The 22742-nt window shown below is 41.7% G+C and overlaps 1 protein-coding gene across 1 annotated transcript in view; it reads right to left on the reverse strand.

The window, feature by feature from the left end:
* Positions 1-22269, reverse strand: part of LOC308302225 (uncharacterized protein) — a gene marked incomplete at both ends in the record, with an annotated part of 31422 nt that extends 9153 nt beyond the window's left edge. Inside the window, 8 exons of the mRNA XM_080746484.1 lie at positions 2438-2498; positions 2698-2714; positions 8340-8379; positions 9220-9386; positions 19808-20047; positions 21057-21104; positions 21687-21783; positions 22180-22269. Of these exons, the coding sequence (XP_080602610.1) occupies positions 2438-2498; positions 2698-2714; positions 8340-8379; positions 9220-9386; positions 19808-20047; positions 21057-21104; positions 21687-21783; positions 22180-22269 (760 nt within the window). The remainder of the gene's footprint in view (positions 1-2437; positions 2499-2697; positions 2715-8339; positions 8380-9219; positions 9387-19807; positions 20048-21056; positions 21105-21686; positions 21784-22179) is intronic.
* Positions 22270-22742: the final 473 nt, after the last annotated feature.

Raw genomic sequence — 22742 nt, forward strand, 5'->3', positions numbered from 1 at the left:
GTTGTAGGTGTTGTTGATTGAGTGCCATATCAAACAATCTATATAAAGGCTATCTAGCTGTCAGAGCTGTTCTAGACCAGTTGTTCTAAAACCTTTTTATGTCAAGTACGCCCAAATTAAAATGTAGTTATAATTAAACAAATACTTTTATTTTGTAAGATGTTTTGAAAACAGAAAATAGCTAAATCAGTGTGACCGGTTTAAATCATTTATGCATTGGTTATTTGAAAATAGCAGATTTACAAGCTCACAACACGTTGCAATGTGACATGTTTGTAGATCTAGACACAAACAGTGTTTTGAAGACAATTCAAAATGGCGGAAAATCTATCTTGACGCAAATGGTCCCCTATATGGGGAGATGCGTCAAGGCCCAAGGAATCCAGGGCAAAATAGACTTTTACAAAAATATTGATAACAATTATGTTAAGCCTCGAACCAAGCCATCCAGGATTGCAGTGAATCATGACCATAAAACCTTTGTTTCTATGAAAAGAACATTTTGAAAATCGCTAAACAAAGGGTAGTTATTAAATGTAATATATCAAATAATGTAATATTAAAATATGTGTTCACCTAGGATCAAAGGTTGTATGTTCATGATTCACTGCAATCCTTGATGGCTTGGTTCGAGGTTTAACATAATTGTTATAAATATTTTTGTAAAAGTCTATGGCAAAAATGAATGGGGAATATTGAGTGGCACCAGGGAACCACTTCTGCTGTGACGCTCTATACAACTCTTCTCTACAGGAAATGCAAGCACATGATTCTCGATGAAGCCGGACGATTTGACATATGGCGCAAGAGTGTGGCGCAAAAACTGTGGGAGGAGTAGCGTGTAAAACTTTTGGTCACTCTAGTTAGAACAAATAAAGTCGCCCTAGTACTTGCCCTGTTGGCAACCACACTAATAAAGTCGGACAAGTACTATAGTATGTTACCCTCTTGGGTAACCACGCTAGAGCTGGGCTACCTGACCGAAAACCCGCTGGGCCCGTCGGAACACGAGGGTTCGGGCTTGGGCCGGGCGCATTTTCATCATTAATTGTCAGACGTCGATCGGGTCGGACATATCATGCACTCTCTCTGATGAAGCGTGCAGCGCACAACTCCTGTGTATGTGGCACTGTGTGTGTGACTGTGTGCTGCTCATGCTAGGCATGGAGACATAACTTTAAGCATGGAGAACGTCCCAAACGCTGAGGTAAACGTGTTGTTGTGCTGAAGGGAGCTCGCTGCTTGTTGGCACCGTGTTCCCCACTACTGTCCCTTGAATTGGAGTTTATTTTGCAACGGTTGTGGTTGTGTGCAGTGCACTGTGCAAGCCTCGTCTGTCCAACACACATTACCAACTAAATCCTGGGTTATGCTCACTCTGTCGTCTGTGCCAAAGGTGGCTGATCTACACGCTCATAACACCTCGCATCCACAACGTGTTGTGAGCTTGCAGAACAACTATTTTCCAGTCACAGAAACTTGCAGGATGAGTGTGCAGCCGGCAGCGAGTCACTGCAGTCAGACGTATATTATTTATATTATTTAATAATCAACTTACAATTTAAACACTTTCACAAGCCACAGTGTGGCTTATATTCATAATAATCGCTAGCTAAAACTGACCTCATGGACAATGTGAATACTTTTGAATTGAGTTTCTTCCTTGGCCTACTGGGAGCATTCAAACTTTCTCACCTCTAGCTCCAGCAATGCTTGTGGCATTCTGTGCAAATGTGGCCCTTGATAATCTTGGGGAAAGTTTGAACAACATTGGTAGGAGTACCGCTAGCAACAAAAGCTGTCATGCAACAAAGTCGCAACACAAAGGAAAACTTGGACCCATTGGGACACAATTTCTTGATTGTATTTCATAGTTTTCAATATTTATTCATTATGTATGTTGTTTATGACTATTGTTCTAATGGGGGAATTGATAGCAGGTGTGTCTAGAAATGAACTTGATGGCAGTTGAAGAAGAAACATGTCCACTCTATGAGACTACCTTTTTTCTTTTTCTTTTTCTTTTGAATTAAAGTGATACCTGCTTTTAATAAGTAAATAAATTAGGGCTGGGACTCGATTAAAAAGGCTTTGTAATTAATTAATTGAAATTAATTGCATGTTTAATCGCATATAAATATTTGACCTGAGAAGCATTGAATCAATAAGTGAGTTTTTAAAAACTAAATTTTGCATCCACTGGGCCAAGCAAAGCGCTCTGATAGGCTACTTCTCCCTTTGCGTTTGTTGTCTCTTCTTGGTTGGTGCAACGCTATGATCGTTATGCCCGAAACTGAAGGTTCTGTGGTGCAAAAACTAAGTGTAATTAAAATGTGTTCATTTTTTTAATCGCGTACATTTTTTAATTAAATCAGTTAAAGTCCCAGCCCTAAAATAAATATAAATAAAAAAGAAAAACAGTGCATCTGGATCTTACCAAGTTGGTCTTCGTCATCATCATCATCACCATCATCATCATCATCATCATCATCATCATCCTGTTGAACCCAGTCATGTTATACTTTAGTGCTATTTAACAACATTATGTCTTGTACAATATACATTACTGTATGTCTTGTACAGTATTGTTTACACTACAGTATTTGTTTTCAACCTGAAACCATAAACACACTGTCCACCAAATGAACGTTCCTGAGAGTCACATCACACATTATTTATGTTCTATCAGACTCTTACCTCGGTCGGCAGGGACTCTGGATGTTCAGTCATCACATGGTTGTATGAAATAGAACAAAAAGAAAAGAAATGTAAGAAATACAAGACAAACTCAATATAGGGTGACATCATCATCATACCCAGAAGTTATGCGGGAACGCCTACTGAGTGACACAATGTTATGGCCTTTACAGCCCATACATCCAAACCCATAAAGTCCTATCTGATTGCATTAAACGGTGTTAAACAATGTTAAACTCACTTTGACACTCACTTTGCCACTCGATTTACCATTCACTCTATGCATATGCATACCCGCTATAACAAAATGACATTGGAATGGAACATTTTGTGGGTGTTTTTTTTTCTTTTCTTTTTTTTGTAATCATCCATTGATACTAATAAAGTACAATAAATACATGGTGGTGTCAAGTCCCCTTTGGGCTGCCATAGTTTTGCCATAACAAATGTAGATCAACTGCCATGTATCTTTCCTGTTGTTTTTTTCCAGATTTTCTGTGGCTATTTAGTATTAAAACTTGCAGCTCATGTCCGTCTTTCTGTCTGTCACAACCCATGCTCCATATATGGCCACGACACTTGCAAATTGACATCTGACATCATAGATGTCTGATGTCGTAGACCACATGACACTGACACAATTTGTCCATATATGGGCATCATATATGTCTGACTTCAAAAATGTGTTTTAAAAAATCGTCCTGAAGGTGGCGCTAAATGGGACATATCCATGTTGATGAGATGAGTGTAGACATACTGTGTACCGATTTGCGTGATTTTAGGGCAAAAATTTTAGGAGCAGTGTCCAAAAATGCCTTTTTCAAGAATCGGCCTCATGGTGGCGCTAGAAGAGGGCCATGTGAGAATTGATGGTGGAGGTTGTGGTTTGGCAGGCAAGGAGTATGTGTGCAAAATTTGGCATGGATCTGGGCAACGGTTGCGGAGATATGAGCAGGGCAAAAGTGTGACGTGTGACATGTGACAGACGGACGGACGGACAGACAGACAGACAGACAGACAGACAGACAGACAGACAGACAGACAGACAGACAGACAGACAGACAGACAGACAGACAGACAGACAGACAGACAGCCGGTGGAGGTTTTGGTAGTAAGTGCGACCTGACGGTCGCAATAAGGCCTATATCCCATAGTAGGCAACATACAGTAATCTAACATTATTGCTTCTATAAGGCTACCTAGGTATCAGAGCTATTCTAGACAAGTTGTTCTAAAACCTTTACATGTCAAGTACCCACAATTTAAAATGTAGTTAGAATTAAACAAATACTTTTATTCCGTGAGATGTTTTGAAAACAGAACATAGCAAAATCAGTGTAACCGGTTTAAATCATTTATGCATTGGTTATTTGAGAAAATAGCAGATTTACAAGCTCACAACACGTTGCAATGTGACATGTTTGTAGATCTAGACACAAAAAGTGTGTTTTGAAGACAATTCAAAATGGCGGAAAATCTATCTTGACGCAAATGGTCCCCTATATGGGGAGATGCGTCATGGCCCAAGGAATCCAGGGCAAGATACATTTAAATTTTCCGACCTAAAGTTCAAGAGTTATCCACCTGTTTCCGCCAGAATTTACTGTAGCATTATTTGCGGGACACTTCCGGTTAACAGCAGACATACAAGCTCATGTTGCGTCGCAGTTGCAGCCGCTGTGAGCTTGTAGATCACACTCGGCTGCGGCACCGGAAGCTGCCTGCACATTCTGCGCAAAGCACGATGGAACTTTGGAAAGTTGTTGGATAGGCCGAAACATAAAGTGGGCTTTTATAGCGCCACCATGAGGCCGACTGATATAATTATTTGTTACTTAATTCTCGTAATTATTATGAACCGCCCCTCCAAGTGTTGTAACTGTTAAGCCGTACAGTTTCTGAGAAAAATATACTTTATATTTATTTCAAGTTCAATAAATTAATATCAATTAAACTATACAACTTTTCTCTACAGGAAATGCAAGCACATGATTCTCGATGAAGCCGGTCGATTTGACATATGGCTCGAGTGTGTGGCGCAAAAACTGGGAGGAGTAGTGCCAAACTTTTGGTTACCCTAGTTAGTATAGTAAAGTCGGACAAGTACTATAGTCATAGGCGGACTTTATGGGCGTGCAGGGGGTGCACTGCACCCCCCAGGTATTTCTGAGCATTTAGGAAAAAAAAGTAAGTCTCTAGCCCATTCCTGTCAAGAGTTATGATTTTTTAAAGAATTAACCAACTAATAGTCACTGGTTTCTCCCCATCACACAGATACCAGCTGGCAACAATAAGTTGATTGATTGGAATGTTAAGTGATCAGATTCTCTCTCTCTCTCTCTCTCTCTCTCTCTCTCTCTCTCTCTCTGAAGATAGCATTGCTAAGAATGGGGGTTGTTAGACTATGAATATACCTGAACATAAATACCTGCAATATCCGAACTGTACACAAAGATTATGTGTTAGGCTTGATAAATAATTAAAAAGGGGTTTAAAATGTAAAAATATCTATGTTTTAAGTTATTATTCACTGATATTCCCTTATTGTTCATTACTTAAAATAAATTAAATTACAATAATTATTGTCCTCCATCAAACAAAATGTTTTGTAGCCATTTAGAAATTATAGCTGAAATTATCAAATGGTTTATTCTTATTGGCATTTCTTGTAAGCTGCAACTGTGTTACCAATAATGAAAGTAGCTATTTTACTTAATAATGAACACAATTTGTAAAATGACACTGCTCTAACCACACATAATTGTAGGTTTTATTTGGTACACTAGTGGTCTGGTGGACACAATGAATAACAGTAGTTGGACAGTGTGATAAGTTAGTGTCGAGGGGTTGACAATTGTTGCTGCTCAAGCCTGCCCCCCCTAGGGCAAATGGCAAAGTCCGCCTATGACTATAGTGTGGTTGCCCGGTTGGGCAACCACACTAATTACTGTCCCTTAATGAAACAGTGTGGGCTTCAAGCCAAAAAATAATGGTGTAAAAGTACAAACTGTCAAGATCGCAGGTAGTGCTCTTTTTGACGTTACTGACATAAATGGTAATGGAATTACCAAAGGTGGTACTGCAGCTGAAATGCTCTGAGAGCCATTCAAAAATGAGAGAGTTTTTGGGACATAAACAATATGACATAAATACTTTTTAAATGCATGGTGTATCACCTTTAAACACTTCACAAGCCACAGTGTGGCTTAATATTCATAATAATCGTAACAAGCAGGCAAGCTGCATGCACTGCACATTAGAACAAGTTTGATAGTCAATCGGCAGTGTTAATTAGTGGCTTCCTCAATGAAAAAGAAAGGAGAGGAAAAGCGGTGGGAAATATAAGGGTCGGCGTGGGTCAGACGCATTTTAATGATTAATGATTGGACGTCGATCCGGGCCAGACTGAAAAAATGGGCCCAATCCTAGCTCTACACCACACTAATAAAGTCGGCCCCGTCATGATCATACCAATAAAAATATGATTTTTCTATGTTCAGAGTGAACGCAGCATTTCTTATTGTGAATAAATCATTTCTAGAAAGCACATAAGGAGGAGCGCACACCTAAGTGAGTGAGGTGCTGACCACGCAGATAACAATGAAAGAGAGGGAAGAGGCCGCACACTCTTCAGCCACGATGCAAATAATTTATTTTCCAACGTTTCGACTGTTGCCAGTCTTCATCAGGGTTTTGAATAAATCATTTCTAACAATCTCCTCAAGAGGGCGATCATGCGTATGCAGTCAGTGGCCTAGGAACCAGAAGTGGGTGTGTTGTGCTGATTTATACTTAGTTGCGCGACGTTCCGCACAATAAACAGACGATATACAAGCCCACAAGCGTTGCACGCACGACACGGTGAGGACTTGTAGAGCCGCCCGTTCGGCTAGCGTTGTGGACACATTGTATGGGTCTTGAAAATAGCCGATCTAGAAGTTCACAACGCAGCGCGAAGCGACTCGTTGTGAGCTTGTAGATCTGCTATTTTCACTACTACTAGTTTGGGTTTAGTTTCTCTTGGTTCACGGGCTAAAACGTTTGGGAACCATCATGCTTGCTGTAGTAGACAGTGGTGTAAAATTAAGTAGATTAACTGAAAAGCTTTTGGAACTGATCTGATTATATGAAACCGGTGTTGTCTGTCTGTTGGTACCTGCTGGCTGGTGCATGTGGAGAGAGGCAAAGGGAAAGTGTAGTGTGCCTTTCCCGATTGTTTAGCAAAAAAATAAACCGCGGAGACCTGAATAAAAAAACGCTAAGATACGTACAAGCGCGCGTGCATGAGGGCGCGGATATGTCATCCCCCCCACTCTCTAAGACGCTATAACGCCCCTAGTCGCACAACAGTGTTCCGTGACAAACACTGCTGATTTACAAGCCCACAAGGGTTGCATGCACGACGCGGTGAGGACTTGTAGAGTCGCGCGTTCGGCACTCAACAACACCGCCGGACGAGGAAGTGCAAACACAGTGACAACGTGCACAGAGAAACAGGGGTGTCGCGTCGGGTCTGTCAACAACCATGGCCATGTGTAAAAGAAAGATTGGAAACGAACACAGAGTCTTTGAACAAAAAATGGGAATTATCAAGTCAAAACAGCACAACGTTCTCACTGACTGCGCACAGCAACCTCCACATACCAGCCAGACCTGGGCCGATTAGTGGTGAATAAGAAGTATCACATGTAAGTAGGCCTATAGCTGATTTAGTGATTTATGAAAATATTTGTTTTTAATACAGCAGTAATATGACTGAACGTCAGATGATGTCATTTTCTCTCCAAACCCCCATTTATTTCATTTTATAATTTATTTTATTAGTTTTTATTTTATTTTACAAAAAAAGAAAGACTTAATTTCATTTCAAGGATATCATTTGAGTCATTGTTTTGAATTGTTGCACTCTGACTGTTACAATCTGTTCAATTCAATTCAAAGGAGGTTTATTGGCATGAGAAAACATACCTTTACATTGCCAAAGTTCACTAGCCTCACATACCCAGACAATAGAACTGTGGATATTAGTCTGTTCCTTCTCAGTGTTATTTATTTCCAAGGGGCGGTTACAAAAAGATTCAACCAGATTTTCTGTTCATTTTCACTTCACATTTTGTGAATAAAGCATAATTTGATAACATTTGATAATTTCATCATTCCATCCATGACAATCTTTTGGTTCAATGAGGTTTGTCCTGGCTTACTGGCTTGTCTGTATATAGATGGATATGTGGCTGTTTTTTGTGTGTTTCCTTAATTATTAGACTTGTCATGAAGTGTGTTACAAAATCATTGTAAACGTCCAAAATAGGACCGTCATTTTTAGCTTGCGGCCCTTTGACTTTTGATATTTTGCTGAGTGTCCCCTGAGCCATCTGAAGTTGAGTAGCCCTGTACTATAGTGTGGTTACCGTGTTAGGGCAACCACACTAACTAGAACATGTCAATTTTGGGAAATTGCGAGTGTGGTTGCCCAACAAAATTCTAAATGGTGGAAAATCTATCCTGACGCTAATGGGCGGGCCTATATGTGGAGATGCCTCATGACCAAAGGAATCCGGGGAAAAATATTGAATAGGGCGTCGCACTGGTGAAGTACGCAGACCCTAATGATAATTAGTGTCTTCTGGCAAGATACATACCTTCACCTCCCTTCTGGGGTCTTGCAGACGTGTCTGCTTTCTTAAAGACAAAAGAGAGAGAGAATTGACTATCAGTATGTCTTTCTTTGTTGATGCTGCTATACAGACAAATGCCATTCCAGTATCCATCTGTGCAGTTGTGAGACCTGTTGTGTTTGTAACCTGTTGTGTTTGTTTGTGCCAAATGCAGTTTTCTGTGCATTTCGGGGGGACAGTCAAATATAAATATCACCAGCAACTAGGGAAGTTACAAGTAGCCTACAGATACATCATCATCAGCTGCAGTATAGCAGCTTCCACATTACAGGATGAAATGGCAGTGACTGCATTTTTATGTTCAACATTAGTTCCTTTTCTACATTCCCTGAGGTATTTAAAAGTTACAACAGCACAGTTTTTTGGATGAAAACGTTTATTGTCGCTGTCAGGTGTATACCTCGATGTCCGAAACCATTATTTTTCAGGAAATGAAAAAATAAAATGAAAAAATACATAAGAAGAAGTAGAAGGAGAAGAAGACGTAGAAGAAGAAGAATACATGTGTTCCAGTGGATCCAGTATAGCTATTATTTTCACATAAGCTCATATTAATACTTTTCATTGGTTGAATATTTATAAAATCCACACACTTAATCACTTTCACACACAAACAAAAAAGCGAAAATAGCAGAACTACAAACTCACAATGTGTTGCAACGCTATGTGTTGTGAGCTTGCAGATTGTCTATTTATGCTATCTTTGTGTCCACTAGTATGGCAAAGTAAGACATTGATTTACGGGAGGGGTGGGCGGTGGGGGGGGGGGGGGGGGAAACAAATAAGAATTGACATAATTACATAATAATGAGGTTTCTGCCAACAGCAATGATTATATTCTGACCTTTGGGTGCTGGATGGACCTCAGACGGTGTTCCTTATGAACCCCAGTGGACTGACAGGCAGAGCACAGGTCATAGTCAGGACACACTGTACACTTATACCTGGTCCCCACAATAGGATACATCTGACAGCCGTCACATTGCACACCAGGGTGCTGGATGTTAGGATCTGGCAAACAAAACAAAGAGAAATGTATTAGTACATTCATTATAGTGCACACACGCACGCTCACATGGACGACTGTTCCAAACCATTGCACGCGCGTGTTTGCGTGCATGGGTGCGTGCATGGGTGTGTGTGTGTGTGTGTGTGTGTGTGTGTATGTGTGTGTGTGTGTGTGTGTGTGTGTGTGTGTGTGTGTGTGTGTGTGTGTGTGTGTGTGTGTGTGTGTGTGTGTGTGTGTGTGTGTGTGTGTGTGTGTGTGTGTGTGTGTGTGTGTGTGTGGAGCTAAGAGACCTTTGTCCCCCTCTAGTGCCTAACCAATGAACTGCAGCAGCTACAAGACTGCAAGACTGGCCGGGCATCCATGCAGCGTGGAAGAGCCTTTGGGATTCTAAGATAGGATGATTTTGAGTATAAAACTAGAAAAGTGCTCCCCGGAGCACAGGTCTCTACCAGGCCAGGTAGATAAAACAGACCTCATTGACAATGTGAATACTTTAGAATTGAGGTTCTTCCTTGGCCTACTGGGAGCGTTCAAACTTTCTCACCTCTGGATCCAGCAATGCTTGTGGCATTCTGTGCAAACGTGGCAAACTTTGTCAGGTTTTCTAATTCCTACGATTTACTTTCAGATGAATCTTGATAACTTGACTTCAGGGATAATGTGTACAAATTTGGGTGAAGTTTGGACAAAATTCATGGGTTGCATTTGTAGTCCTACACCAGCCATTTTGAGGACCAACACATGTGTTTTGATTAACGTAGAACATCGGTTCTATGCCAATCAGACAAATTGAAAATAGTGCATCTGGATCTTACCAAGTTGGTGTTTATCTTCTTCACCATCAACTTCATCATCATCATCATCCTGTTGAACACAATAGCACTATACTTTAGTGCTATTGAACAACATGTCTTGTACAATATACATTACTGTATGTCTTGTACAGTATTGTTTACACTACAGTATTTGTTTTCAACCTGAAACCATAAACACACTGTCCACCAAATGAACGTTCCTGAGAGTCACATCACACATTATTTATGTTCTATCAGACTCTTACCTCGGTCGGCAGGGACTCTGGATGTTCAGTCATCACATGGTTGTATGAAATAGAACAAAAAGAAAAGAAATGTAAGAAATACAAGACAAACTCAATATAGGGTGACATCATCATCATACCCAGAAGTTGTGCGGGAACGACTACTGAGTGACAAAAACAAATTTATTATTTCATACACATGGTTGTATGAAATAGAACAAAAAGAAAAGAAATGTAAGAAATGAAAACAAGACAAACTCAATAGAGGGTATGCATGTGACATCATCATCATACCCAGAAGTTATGCAGGAACGCCTACTGAGTGACCAGGTATTAGTCATTTCAAATTCTGAATACTTTTACTTCTGTTCCACTACATTTATGACATGGTGGCTATTTGAAAATAGCAGATCTACAAACTCACAAAGCGACGTGTTGTGAGCTTGTAGATCTGCTATTTTGAAAGGATTTTTATGCATTTGGAAACTGTTATTATGTATACTGAGTATGTATACTTTTAGTACTTAAGTATATTTTGTTACCAATACTTTTGTACTTTTACTCAAGTACATTTTTAATTCCAGACTTCTACTTGTAACACAGTATGTCTACATTACAATGTTGATACTGTACTTTTTACACCACTGGTGTGTAGGATTGGTTCTCAAAGTGGGGTCCGGGGACCCCGAGGGGTCCTTGAGGGAGTTCCAGGGGGTACCCAGGTAAATGATAGTTATGAACCAAATAAACCCTTATGAAAAGTATTGAAAAACAGTGTGTGTGTGTGTGTGTGTGTGTGTGTGTGTGTGTGTGTGTGTGTGTGTGTGTGTGTGTGTGTGTGTGTGTGTGTGTGTGTGGTAAATAATAGTTTGACATTTTAATAGCAGCAACTTCAATGTAGTGATGAAAACTGCTGATTTATCACCCACAGATTATTTTTTAAACTGAGATAATGTCTACTGTTAATTGCGACCGTCAGGTCGCAGTTACTGTCAAAACCTCGACCAGCTGTGAGTCCGTCAGTCAGTCTGTCTGTCACACGTCACACGTCACACTTTTGCCCTGCTCATATCTCCGCAACCGTTGCCCCGATCCATGCCAAATTTTGCACACACACTCCTTGCCTGCCAAACCACAATCATTTCTCACATGGCCCTCTTCTAGTGCCACCGTGAGGCCGATTCTTGCAAAACACATTTTTGGACACTGCTCCTACAAATTTTGCCCTAAAATCACACAAATCGGTACACACTTGCTCTACACTCAAGTCATCAACATGGATCTCTCCCATTTAGCGCCATCTTCAGGCAGATTTTTCAAAACACATTTTTGGACACTACTCCTACAGATTTTGCCCTAAAATCACGCCAATCGCTACACAGTATGTCTACACTCATGTCATCAATATGGATGTCCCATATAGCGCCACCATCAGGCCGATTTTTTCAACCTTATTTTTGGACACTGCTCCTACACATTTTGCCCTAAAATCATGCTGCGACCTGACGGTCGCTTATCTCCCGATTAGGGAGTCTTACTGGTCTGTTAATGCTGTTTTTATTTTATTTTGGATACTTGCTTTGGCAATGTAAATGTATGTTTTCTCATGCCAATAAAGTTCGTTTGAATTTAATTTAATTGATGTAGCCTAAACACATTTAGCCTAAATACTGTAGCTTTTCCTTTTTGTAGGCTACTTTGCTTTTTTTTATACCAATAGGCCTACTTTTGCACTTTTACTTAAGTAGGCATGCCAACATTTTGAATTCAGGACTTATTGTAACAGAGTATTTCTATATTGTAGTGATATTAACTAAAGTGATACTAACTAAAACTTTTAGTATTACACGTGGGTAGCCTACTTTTTCCAGCACTGGTAGGTCTATTAGCAAACTAGCCTTCCAATCCATTATTAACATTTTGGCTAATCTTTCACAAGATTTCTTGTCGCTTCTCGCCCTTCGCATTAGTATGGGTTAATTAAGGATAGGGTTAGTAATGGGGAGAATCAGACAACCACAACGACAATTTGCCCTCCTTGCCCCCAAACTGTGGAATAAACTCCCTGTCGCACTTAGAACTACAGACTCACTCCCTAGCTTCCACCGTGGACTGAAGACTCACCTCTTCAGACTCCCCTTCCCTCAATGACCATACATGAAGCTAGATAGCATTTTTAGGTTTTAGATTTTTTCTTTTCTTTTTTTACTGATTAGGTGCATGGTCTACCTATGTTATTGTTTTTCTAGATTGATATTCCTATGCATTTGTTATATTGTTGTTAATGTTCTGACATTATCTTGTTTATTATAGTGATGTATTACCTACTTATTGTAAGTCGCTTTGGATTAAAAGCATCTGCTATGCCTAAACTCTAAACTCTAAACTGCTCTCATATCTGCTCACAACTTATCCTATCACTGCAATGCCGATGACACTCAACTGTTTTTGCCCATCCCCCTTCTGCCACCCAGGTGGAAGTGTGAATTTACGCATGTCTGGCCGACATCTCACAGTGGATGTCATCCCACCACCTCAAGCTGAACCCAGACAAGACAGAACTTCTCCTTCCCAGCTAAGTCTTGCCCCATGCAAGATCTCACTATTTCTATTGACAACACAATGGTGACTTCAGTTCCAGCAGCTAGAAACCTTGGTGCGGTCCTGGACAGACAGCTATCATTCAAGGCACACATTGCATCAGTCACCCGGTCCTGTAGGTTCACACTCTATAACATCTCTGGGATCAGACCGTTCCTCACCAAGGAGTCAGCCCAGCTCCTCATCCAGACATCTCTCATATCAAAACTTGACCATTGTAACTCTCCTCCCGGCATGTGTACTTAAGCCTCTCCAATTGATCCAAAATGCCGCAGCATGATTGGTCTTCAACCAGCTAACACGTTTCCCCCTTTCTCCGCTCCCTCCACTGGCTCACGGTTGCGGCCTGCACAGAAAACAAAACACTGATACTGGCCTTTAAAGCCACCAAAGGTATGGCACCTCCATTCCTTCAAAGCCTGATTGAACCCTACAACGCCACTCGTTCACTCAGATCAGCTAACACAGGAATGCTGACAGAACCCTCGCTAAAACTCCAGCACAACGATCGACTCGTCCTAGACTATTCGCCCTCCTGGCCCCCAAACTGGAATAAACTCCCAGTTGCACTTGGAATGGCAGACTCACTCCCTATAGCTTCCACTGTGGTCTGAAGACTCACCTATTCAGTCTCCATCTTAGCCCATAGCACTTAAGCCCCGTGCACACTGGGCAGATCCCGTGGCCGATCAGATCTCGTGCTGAATTTTATGACCCCCCCCCGGGAAAATCGTTCGGTCTGCCCCGGACTCGGTCTTGGGTTTGAACGGAACCCCGACACGATTGGATTATGTTAATGTCCTTTTTATGACCTTGGGACTCGTCGGGAGCTCTTCCGAGAATATCAAACTTGCTTGATATTCTCGGGCCATCGGGTAGAAATCCTTTACAATTATTGTCGTCTGAATGAGACCACGGGATTACTTCAGATTATATCAAGCCAGCTCCTCCTCCTTTTTTTTTGCTGCGCAGAGTGTAGGCTATTCTATCACCTCTCAAAAAAGCCTTTCCCCACGACAACACGTGGGGATAATATCTGTATTATATTTATATAAGACAGGCTAATAATATATTTGGCTTGGTGGCATGGCCGTCAAATCATTACGGTGTCACAACGGCGAGGTTCAGTTTGATAGTTTGAAGTTCGCCTTATTCCATATGGTCCATATCGTTGGTCCCATTCACATTGTGGGGGTGGATTATTATTATTGTTATTTTTACTACTATACCTGTTTTTGTGAGCCTCACGATGGAGCGCACTCTTGTATTGGCCAGAGCAGTTCTGTGCGCAGCGACAGTTGATACACACAGTAGTCCTACACACTTGTTCAAAAACGTTATAGCGTTCATGTTTTCCAAAATTTGAGAGGAATGGCTTATATTTAGGCTATGTAAGATAATAATACATCTTGGAGTTGGCTGTTGCATGCCTCTCTTCTACCATCTAATTCTACCATATAATCAAATCACATGTATGCCAGGCACCCGTGGGTCCTATTGAGGGCTCTAATTGACCTAGTGCAGCTTGACAGTGTAATGGAACCAAATGAACCCTACAGGTCCATTTTCCTTTTTGGACAGTTGGTTGAAGGCTTGGATGAGCCAATGGATTTTATTAAATCAATGATGTTGGAGATGCGACACTCTCAGCCGTGTCTTGGATGCATGCGCATCACATTGCACACTGCGAAAGTTTTGGGTACAAACCATTGGTTAGAACAGTAAAGTGACTGAAATCATACTGGACGGCTGCATTATTATGCCCTTCTTATAAACTATGCGTAATTTACACCTACCAGAGGAGCGACAAGCATGTTTAACGAGATTTAAATGAGACTGAATTTAGCGCGCAGGGATCCTTTCCACTTAATCACAGATGCAATATCTTATTTTTATAGTTAACTTAATATCTAGTCATGCAGACTATATTAATGGCGAGGTGAAACTCCGAAACAAGCCACCTGGAAGATGTAGGTTGGTACGTCATTTAGGCTATATGGAGAATATTTCTGGATTTGCGTGTTTCTTCCCTTTTTCATTAATTGTAGGCTATTATGTAATCACGATGGAGCGCACTCTTGTATAATTGGCCAGAGCAGTTCTGTGCGCACCGAGAGTTGATCTACACACACTAGGCCTACACACTTGTTCAAAAACGTTATAGCGTTCATGTTTTCCAAATGTGAGAGGAATGCCTCTCTTCTACCTTCTAATTTACTACGGCTGAAATAAACTGTGCGTCCGCGCACTGCCGCACCCCCTTGGTTTGTATTGTCCCGTTCAGTGGTTTCTTTCTCCTCACCTCAAATAAATGCTGGATCACAGAGGTAACATCCAGGGCTTATCCATCACAATGCTTTCGCATCAAACAAAGTAATCACTCAAACCTATCATGTGTGACCAAGTTTAACAACTTATTGATGAAGAAGGTAGACAACATCTCTTGCGTTGTCGCGTGCACTGACTGCACTCTCCCTCTCTTTTTTCTTTTTGAGAGAGAGAGCGACACACACACACACACACACACACACACACACACACACACACACACACACACACACACACACACACACACACACACACACACACACACACACACAGCGTCGGCATCCAAGTGTCTCTCCGCTCTCAAAAGTGGTCATTAATAAGCTGCTAATCATTGTGAATGCTTGCCAGGTGCATGTGCGCATAATATGGGAAATTTCCCATTACATCAAAGTGAGCCTTTCTCCGCACTCAATAAGCCAAAAAAAGAGAGAGGTTAAACTTGAACTCTGTCGGGCTGTGACTGGCCAACCTCAAGCCTTCAACCAACACTGTCAGAGTTGCAGGCCAGGATTACCACCTCTGAGGGCCCCTGGGCACTGAAGCTCCAAGGGCCCCCCTCTGCGTACGCGCTACAGGGCTCCAGACTAACCGCTTTCAATATTTTAAAAAGTTACTTAACGATATCAGCAGCCAGTGAACACACTTAAGACAATAACAGTCTGAGGTAAGAAACAGTGGCAGTGTGGCCACTGACAATCAAAATAAATAACGACATATCCTTCCCCCAAAAAATTACAAAATACCATTTGTGACCATCAAATTGGGGGTCTTGGGGGCATAATTTAATTCATTTCATTTGGATTAGATAACTAAATGGCTGGAATCGCCCCAGCCAATCTACGACAGGATGCGGCTACCCTCGCCCTGGCAAGAAAAGCCCAGAAGTACGACTGGCACATCCTGCACAAAGCCACAACAACACCGGCACGACCAGGCAGGCTCAAGTCTCGCCATCCCTACAACAAGGCAGCACAAGAGATGCTACAGTCTATCCCTGAGGACTTGTCCAGAGACGCCTGGCTGGCAGCATCCTGGAAACGATCATGGGAGACAGCTGGGCCCTCCCGTATGCAGCGATACATCCAGGACCCAGGAGGTGGTGTAAAAGGAGAAGATATGCCACGCCATCTATGGACTGCGCTGAACCGTCTGCGCACTGGAGTCGGGCGCTTCAAGTCTTCTATGAAGAAGTGGGGCCTAACGGACAGTGCGGCATGCGAGTGTGGCGAGCCTGAACAGACTGCCGAGCACATTATCACCGGCTGCCCCTTATACAGCCCACCCTCAGAATCTGGTCTTTTCGATTTAGGGCCAGAGACGAGGGCGTGGCTGCAGAACACTGAGTTGGCCATCTGATGATATACGAAAGAAGAAGAAGAAGCTGGGGGTTGTCTTTCTTTTTTCTTATTTTTTTTCTCTCGACATTTTTTCGTTTTTTTATTTTTTTGGAGGGCCCCTTGGTGCCAAGGGCCCCTTGGTGCCAAGGGCCCCTGGGCACGTGCCCAAAGTGCCCATATTGTAGATCCGGCCCTGCAGAGTTGCACTTGTAGGCCTATAGGTCGATTTAGAACCCTTTTAATTAATTAATATATTAGGCTCAATGGGCTGAGTCGTGAACCTTTTTCGTACACACGGCATCCTCCTCAGTGTCTCTCCGCTCTAAAAGTGGCCATCAGTGAGAATGCTTTCAGATGTGCATCTGCACCACATCAAAGATGTGTTGTGAGCCTTTCTCTGCGCTCAATAGGCCAAAAAAAAGAGAGAGAGGTTAAACTTGAACTCTGTCGGTCTGACTTTCCCACCGCCTCATCCCACCCTAATGCATTCCCCTTGTTTTCACCTAAAAACCGGATTAATTCTTCAAAATGTGGACTACATCACATCACAGATGCAGCGCACTCAAGGTAATTAACTGTCAAACCAAACCTCGCCGTTGTGATGCTGTAAAAGATGATTCGACAGCCAATTCCAAGCCAAATATATTATTAGCCTATCTTATATAAATATAATAAAGATATTATATATCCCCAACTCTTGATTTTATTCCTCTAAAAAGATTCCCTCCGAGATCGCCAAGAGGCTAGAATCGCTAGACGTCGGTCTCGTGTGTTATGGTCTCAGATATTTCACTTGGCACAGCGGGATATACCGGGCCCGAATTCAAGACAGAGGATCGCTGTCGTTTGAAATGATCACCGATCAACCCCCCGGGGACGAGATCTGATCTGATGCAATATCTGCTAGGTGTGGGAGGCCTCTTATGGCTCGAACACATTGCCCGACCTTTTGAGCCAATTGTGCTGTCGCCGACCATTTTTGGCACTCGCCGACAAAAACGGTGATCTGACTCGATATCGGGCTTTGCTCGCTGATCGTTTTGCTCGCTGTGTATGAAAGGCTCTGCGAGCAAATCCGTGCGCGATTCCAGGCTAATATTGCTGTTAGATAGGCCTAATAGTCTGTTTCATGACTTTCATCATAATAATATAGCAGCTGTTTCATAGCAATATAAAATCAACGTGACTCACATTATGTTGTGCGCAACAGCAGCATTGAACATTGAACAGGTGCGGGATGTGTGTGTGTGTGTGTGTGTGTGTGTGTGTGTGTGTGTGTGTGTGTGTGTGTGTGTGTGTGTGTGTATGTGTGTGTGTGTGTGTGTGTGTGTGTGTGTGTGTGTGTGTGTGTGTGTGTGTGTGCGCACGCACCCACAGCGAGAGAGGAAAATCATTAGCGCCCGCTAGAGATGCGTGGATGGCGGTTGGATCAATCAAATATAATTATTAATTAATTTTGGATAACCGCGGATGAAATAATGCATGAGATTAATTATTACATAATATATCTATCAATAACAAAGCTAAATCTCTGAATGCTTGTGTCTGTGTGTGAGTGTGTGTTATTTTGTCTAATTTGTTAATTTATCATGACGAGGCAATGCCCAGTGCTCCAATCCACAGTAAAACGAAACAGCTGCGAGCCTGTGACCACTTGTCGCGCTCGTTAACTCACCTCTATGGTTGTGCTGTGCTAAAAAAAAGTTGAGATTTCTTTCATAGATTCCTCACGCATATTGCCAAGTATAGAGTTAAACATCCCACTAACAAGCTGTGGGCTTGTTTCTTTCTCTCTGTCGTTCTTGTTCTCTTTCTCACTCGATCAGGCTATGTGTGTGTGTGTGTGTGTGTGTGTGTGTGTGTGTGTGTGTGTGTGTGTGTGTGTGTGTCTGACTGCATATATGAGATACTTCAATGGTTTCCAGTGGAAATAAGCTTAGTCTTTTCATGGATCTCCTTTTAGTAGACCTTGTACCAGTGAACTGTACCGTCATGAAACTGTACCTTTTCCTATGCAAACTTCTAATAAAGTCTTCAATCAATCAATCAATGCATCTGCGCATATAGCGCAGCAAAAAAAAGACGAACAGACATTCTGTAGGCTAAACTAATGCATTTCTGGAAGTAGGCCTACCAGAAAATAATATGGAAGCTGCGGATGAGGATGGATGCTTATATTTAAATTGGATAATATAATTAATGTGGTTGGATAATGGATAATTGGATAATTTGCTTGGATGGATTCGAATGACTTCAAAAGCTTATCCGTGCATATAGCACCCGCTCTCGAGCACAATTAGAATAAAAATAAATGTAATATTGGCTATGTATCGGGGGATGCATCCCAGTCAAATATCTGGCAGTGTGTGACCCCCTGTCGGTGATCTGTCGGTGATCGATCTTGTCTGCGAAAACCACAACGAGCCGATTTCAAAGTCACTCGTGCAGTGTGAAATACTCTAATGATCTTATGACTCGCCGACCACGCAAGATCGTACAGTGTACCGTAACAATTTAGATAGCATTTTTAATTGTTATGTTAGAATTTGTTTTTATTTTATTTTTTTAATGTTATAATAAAGGTTTTTACTGAATAGGTGCTTGGTCCACCAGTTTCTCTTAGATTTGCCTACTATTTATTTCCATTTGATGTATTGATGTTGATGTATTACCTTGCTTATTGTAAATCGCTCTGGATTAAGAGTGTCTGCTAAATGCCTAAATTGTAAATTGTGCTGCAAAGATTTTACCATTTATATGGGGCTAAAATAAAATAAGGATGCTAAAAAGTTACATTATACACTCTGTAAGTCAATTCAAGGTGGGCAAGGAATAGCCTGATAAATCAGTCCGCACATTACCACCCCCTGTTGGTGGCGAAGTGAAACGTAGTGTGTGAAGAGTCTGACGCTTGCAGCCAGGCAAGGGAAGGAAGCCTATCCTATATCCAGACCATAGGATTCAAAACCCAGTCGAATTTGAGTGCTCCTGCACTGGCCATCCCCTGAAAAATGCCTGGCCTATCCAATTATAGTAGTATAAAATAGGCTATAAGATGTTATTGTGTTTCCTATTTTAAATTAAAGTGAAACAATTTAGTAATACATGTGGATCTTACCAGGCGTCTCAGAGAGGTGGTGTGTCAGAGCATGGTAAAAGGCTGCTCTAACAGATGTTCCTCCTGGTTCTAGCAGTGATGTGTACAGGAGCTCTATCTGGTCCTCGCTCATCTCTGCAGCTTGGATCTGAGCAGAGAGCTCAGGAGAGACCGTGCCTCCTAGACTGTCTACTAGAGACATGACTGAGGAAGGTGGAACCAGTTGAATCAACTGTTCCTTCTGCTGCATCACAAAGTGTTCTGTTAGGAAGAGAAAAATAAGAGTGATTAAGATAAATACAGAAAACAAAGCTCCTGCATCTCTACATCCACACATTAATACTAGTGTAACAACTGGTACATTTATGGTTTTGGAACAAGATATAGAGGATGTACATCCTGGTAAACCAAAGGTAGCAGCAGCCAACAACCTACTCACTGGTTACCTCTAGTATTGAACTGTCAAAGACCTCACCTTTTTCTTCATCTGTTTCAGGAAGGTTGTTGTTGGGTCATCATGTGGTGATATGAAATATAACAAAACAGAAACGCATGTAAGATTATTAAATGAGCTGATATTCTTAATATCTAAATATCATGAACAGTATAGTGATACACCTTATGTCTATCCTCATGTACATACTGTACCTTAACCTTGTCTATCCTCATTTAAATACTGTGTGAATGGATATACTTTGTGTAAATATTTGTTTTTATTGATTTGTCTCTTTTTTCTCTGTGCCCCTACAAGGCAACCAAAGGTATGAACCACCATACATTCAAAGTCTGATCTAATCCCTCCTGCTCACTCAAATCAGCCAACACAGGGAAGCTGTCAGAACCTTCCCTAAAACACCCTGGACGACGCTCCACGTGTCCCAGACTCTTCTCCCTTCCCTAAAACACCCTGGACAACACTCCACACGTCCCAGACTCTTCTCCCTTCCCTAAAACACCCTGGACAACACTCCACACGTCCCAGACTCTTCTCCCTTCCCTAAAACACCCTGGACGACGCTCCACACGTCCCAGACTCTTCTCCCTTCCCTAAAACACCCTGGACAACGCTATGCACGTCACAGACTTTTCACCACAGACCAACACAAATACACAACATCAACACAACAGCATCACGACACAAGCACAACTACACAACATCATCACAATACCAATGAAACAGGCATGTGGCTTGGGTGTGGGCCTGCACTAATAAACAGTAACGTTTATTCTAAGTCTGAATATCAGTTTGTTCAATAAAGAAAGGAGTCACCTGAAGATGCTGCAGTCAGGTTCAATGAATCCATCAATGCTTTCAGCTCTGAAACAAGAGAGACAATTCATATTAGAGTAAATTCATGTTTCCAGCACTGAAACAGACAAGTTTACATTATACAATATTAGTAATGTATTAAATCATTGCCTTAACCACTTCGTATGACACATAACAAAACATATCTGATCTACATGTCACGTTGTGAGCTTGTCGTCAGCTATTTCCACTCAATATTATTTTGAGGGTGGTGGTGTGTGGGAACAATTCTGGGACAGTTTTTGACCATTGTGTATGCCTTGGTCGTGTGGGTGTTTGTGTGGGCTTATGTTGATCCTGAAAAGACTGTGAGATCTACATCTGATTTAAAGTGTAAATAAAAATAAAAATACGAGCTCTGTCTGGATTCCACGTCTACTGTCTACTGTCTACTCACAGAGCATATATTGTGTTCAGGCACACACAAAGTACCCACGTGTGTTGTGCAGTAATATAGAAAATTGAGATGCATCATAGAATCAAATGAAACAGACACATATAAATCTAATCAAATCGTATTGGGACAAGTTCCTCCTACCAGTTAGTCCTCATTGACATCTCCATTAAAGAGTAATGACTTGTTTTTCTCACCTTGTCTCCTTACTTCTTCTTGGAACATCTGGTTGGTGTAGTGGCTTCCACCGTTGTCCTCCACCATCTGCTTGATTTTCTCCAGCAGCTCAGTGACCTGAGAGGGATCCTTGCTTTTGTTGTTAAAGACATGATAAAGACCGCGATATTTTTTGATTAATGTTTGCATCTCAGGGGATTCTTCCATCATTTCTTTAAATGGACGGTCAAGCTGGTCACCATGAGTAAAGAGAATCATGGTGTATTTGTCTGAACGTTTTCCAAATGCTTTCTGAATCATTTCCACAACTTTCCTCTCCTCTTCTGTGTATCTCCCTATTGGTATCACAGCCAGGAACACTTGGGGACCAGGAGCAGCACAAGTAATACACTTGCTGACCTCTTTAATGGTTTCAGTATTACTGAACGCAGTGTCAAACAAGCCTGGAGTGTCAATAACAGAAACCTTTCTACCAGCCACTTCACCACTGGCCTTATTACAAGTCTTTGTTACTGATTTGAACGCAGACATGGATATAAATGCTTCACGACGCAGGATGGTGTTTCCTGTGGCACTCTTTCCAGCTCCAGACTTCCCCACCATCACAATACGGATTTCTTCATCATTTGTTATGAGATCTGATAAACAAAGAAAGAAAGAAAGAAAGAAAGAAAGAAAGAAAGACATCAATGACAGCACCATAATGTAGGAATTTATAATTTGAAGTGTGTTATCATGTTATAGCAACTGATGAGACAGGTGCCATATGGTCATGGGTGTCGTGGCTCCATATATGGCCACTAATGGCTATGAGGCCACAGTTCAAGTTGGCTCTTGAACAGAGTGCAGTCTGGTTCACCAGGTGTGCAGATCTTTAGGTTGATAGCCTGTTGCTCTTCTGGCCTGCTTTCATTCTTGGTGTCTTCACTCAGCCTGACTGCCTCCCTTACAGCTCCAACCTTTTGAAGACATGGCCTGAAGTTCGACTACTAGGAGGACGTTTGTATTCATCAGTTTGAGAAGTTAAACTCCTTTTGGACTCGTTAAGTTGTACCTTTGTTGCCTCCATTGGATTG

The sequence above is a fragment of the Nannobrachium achirus genome (assembly GCF_963921795.1).
Source record: "Nannobrachium achirus genome assembly, chromosome: 17".
In the NCBI taxonomy this organism is placed as follows: domain Eukaryota; kingdom Metazoa; phylum Chordata; class Actinopteri; order Myctophiformes; family Myctophidae; genus Nannobrachium; species Nannobrachium achirus.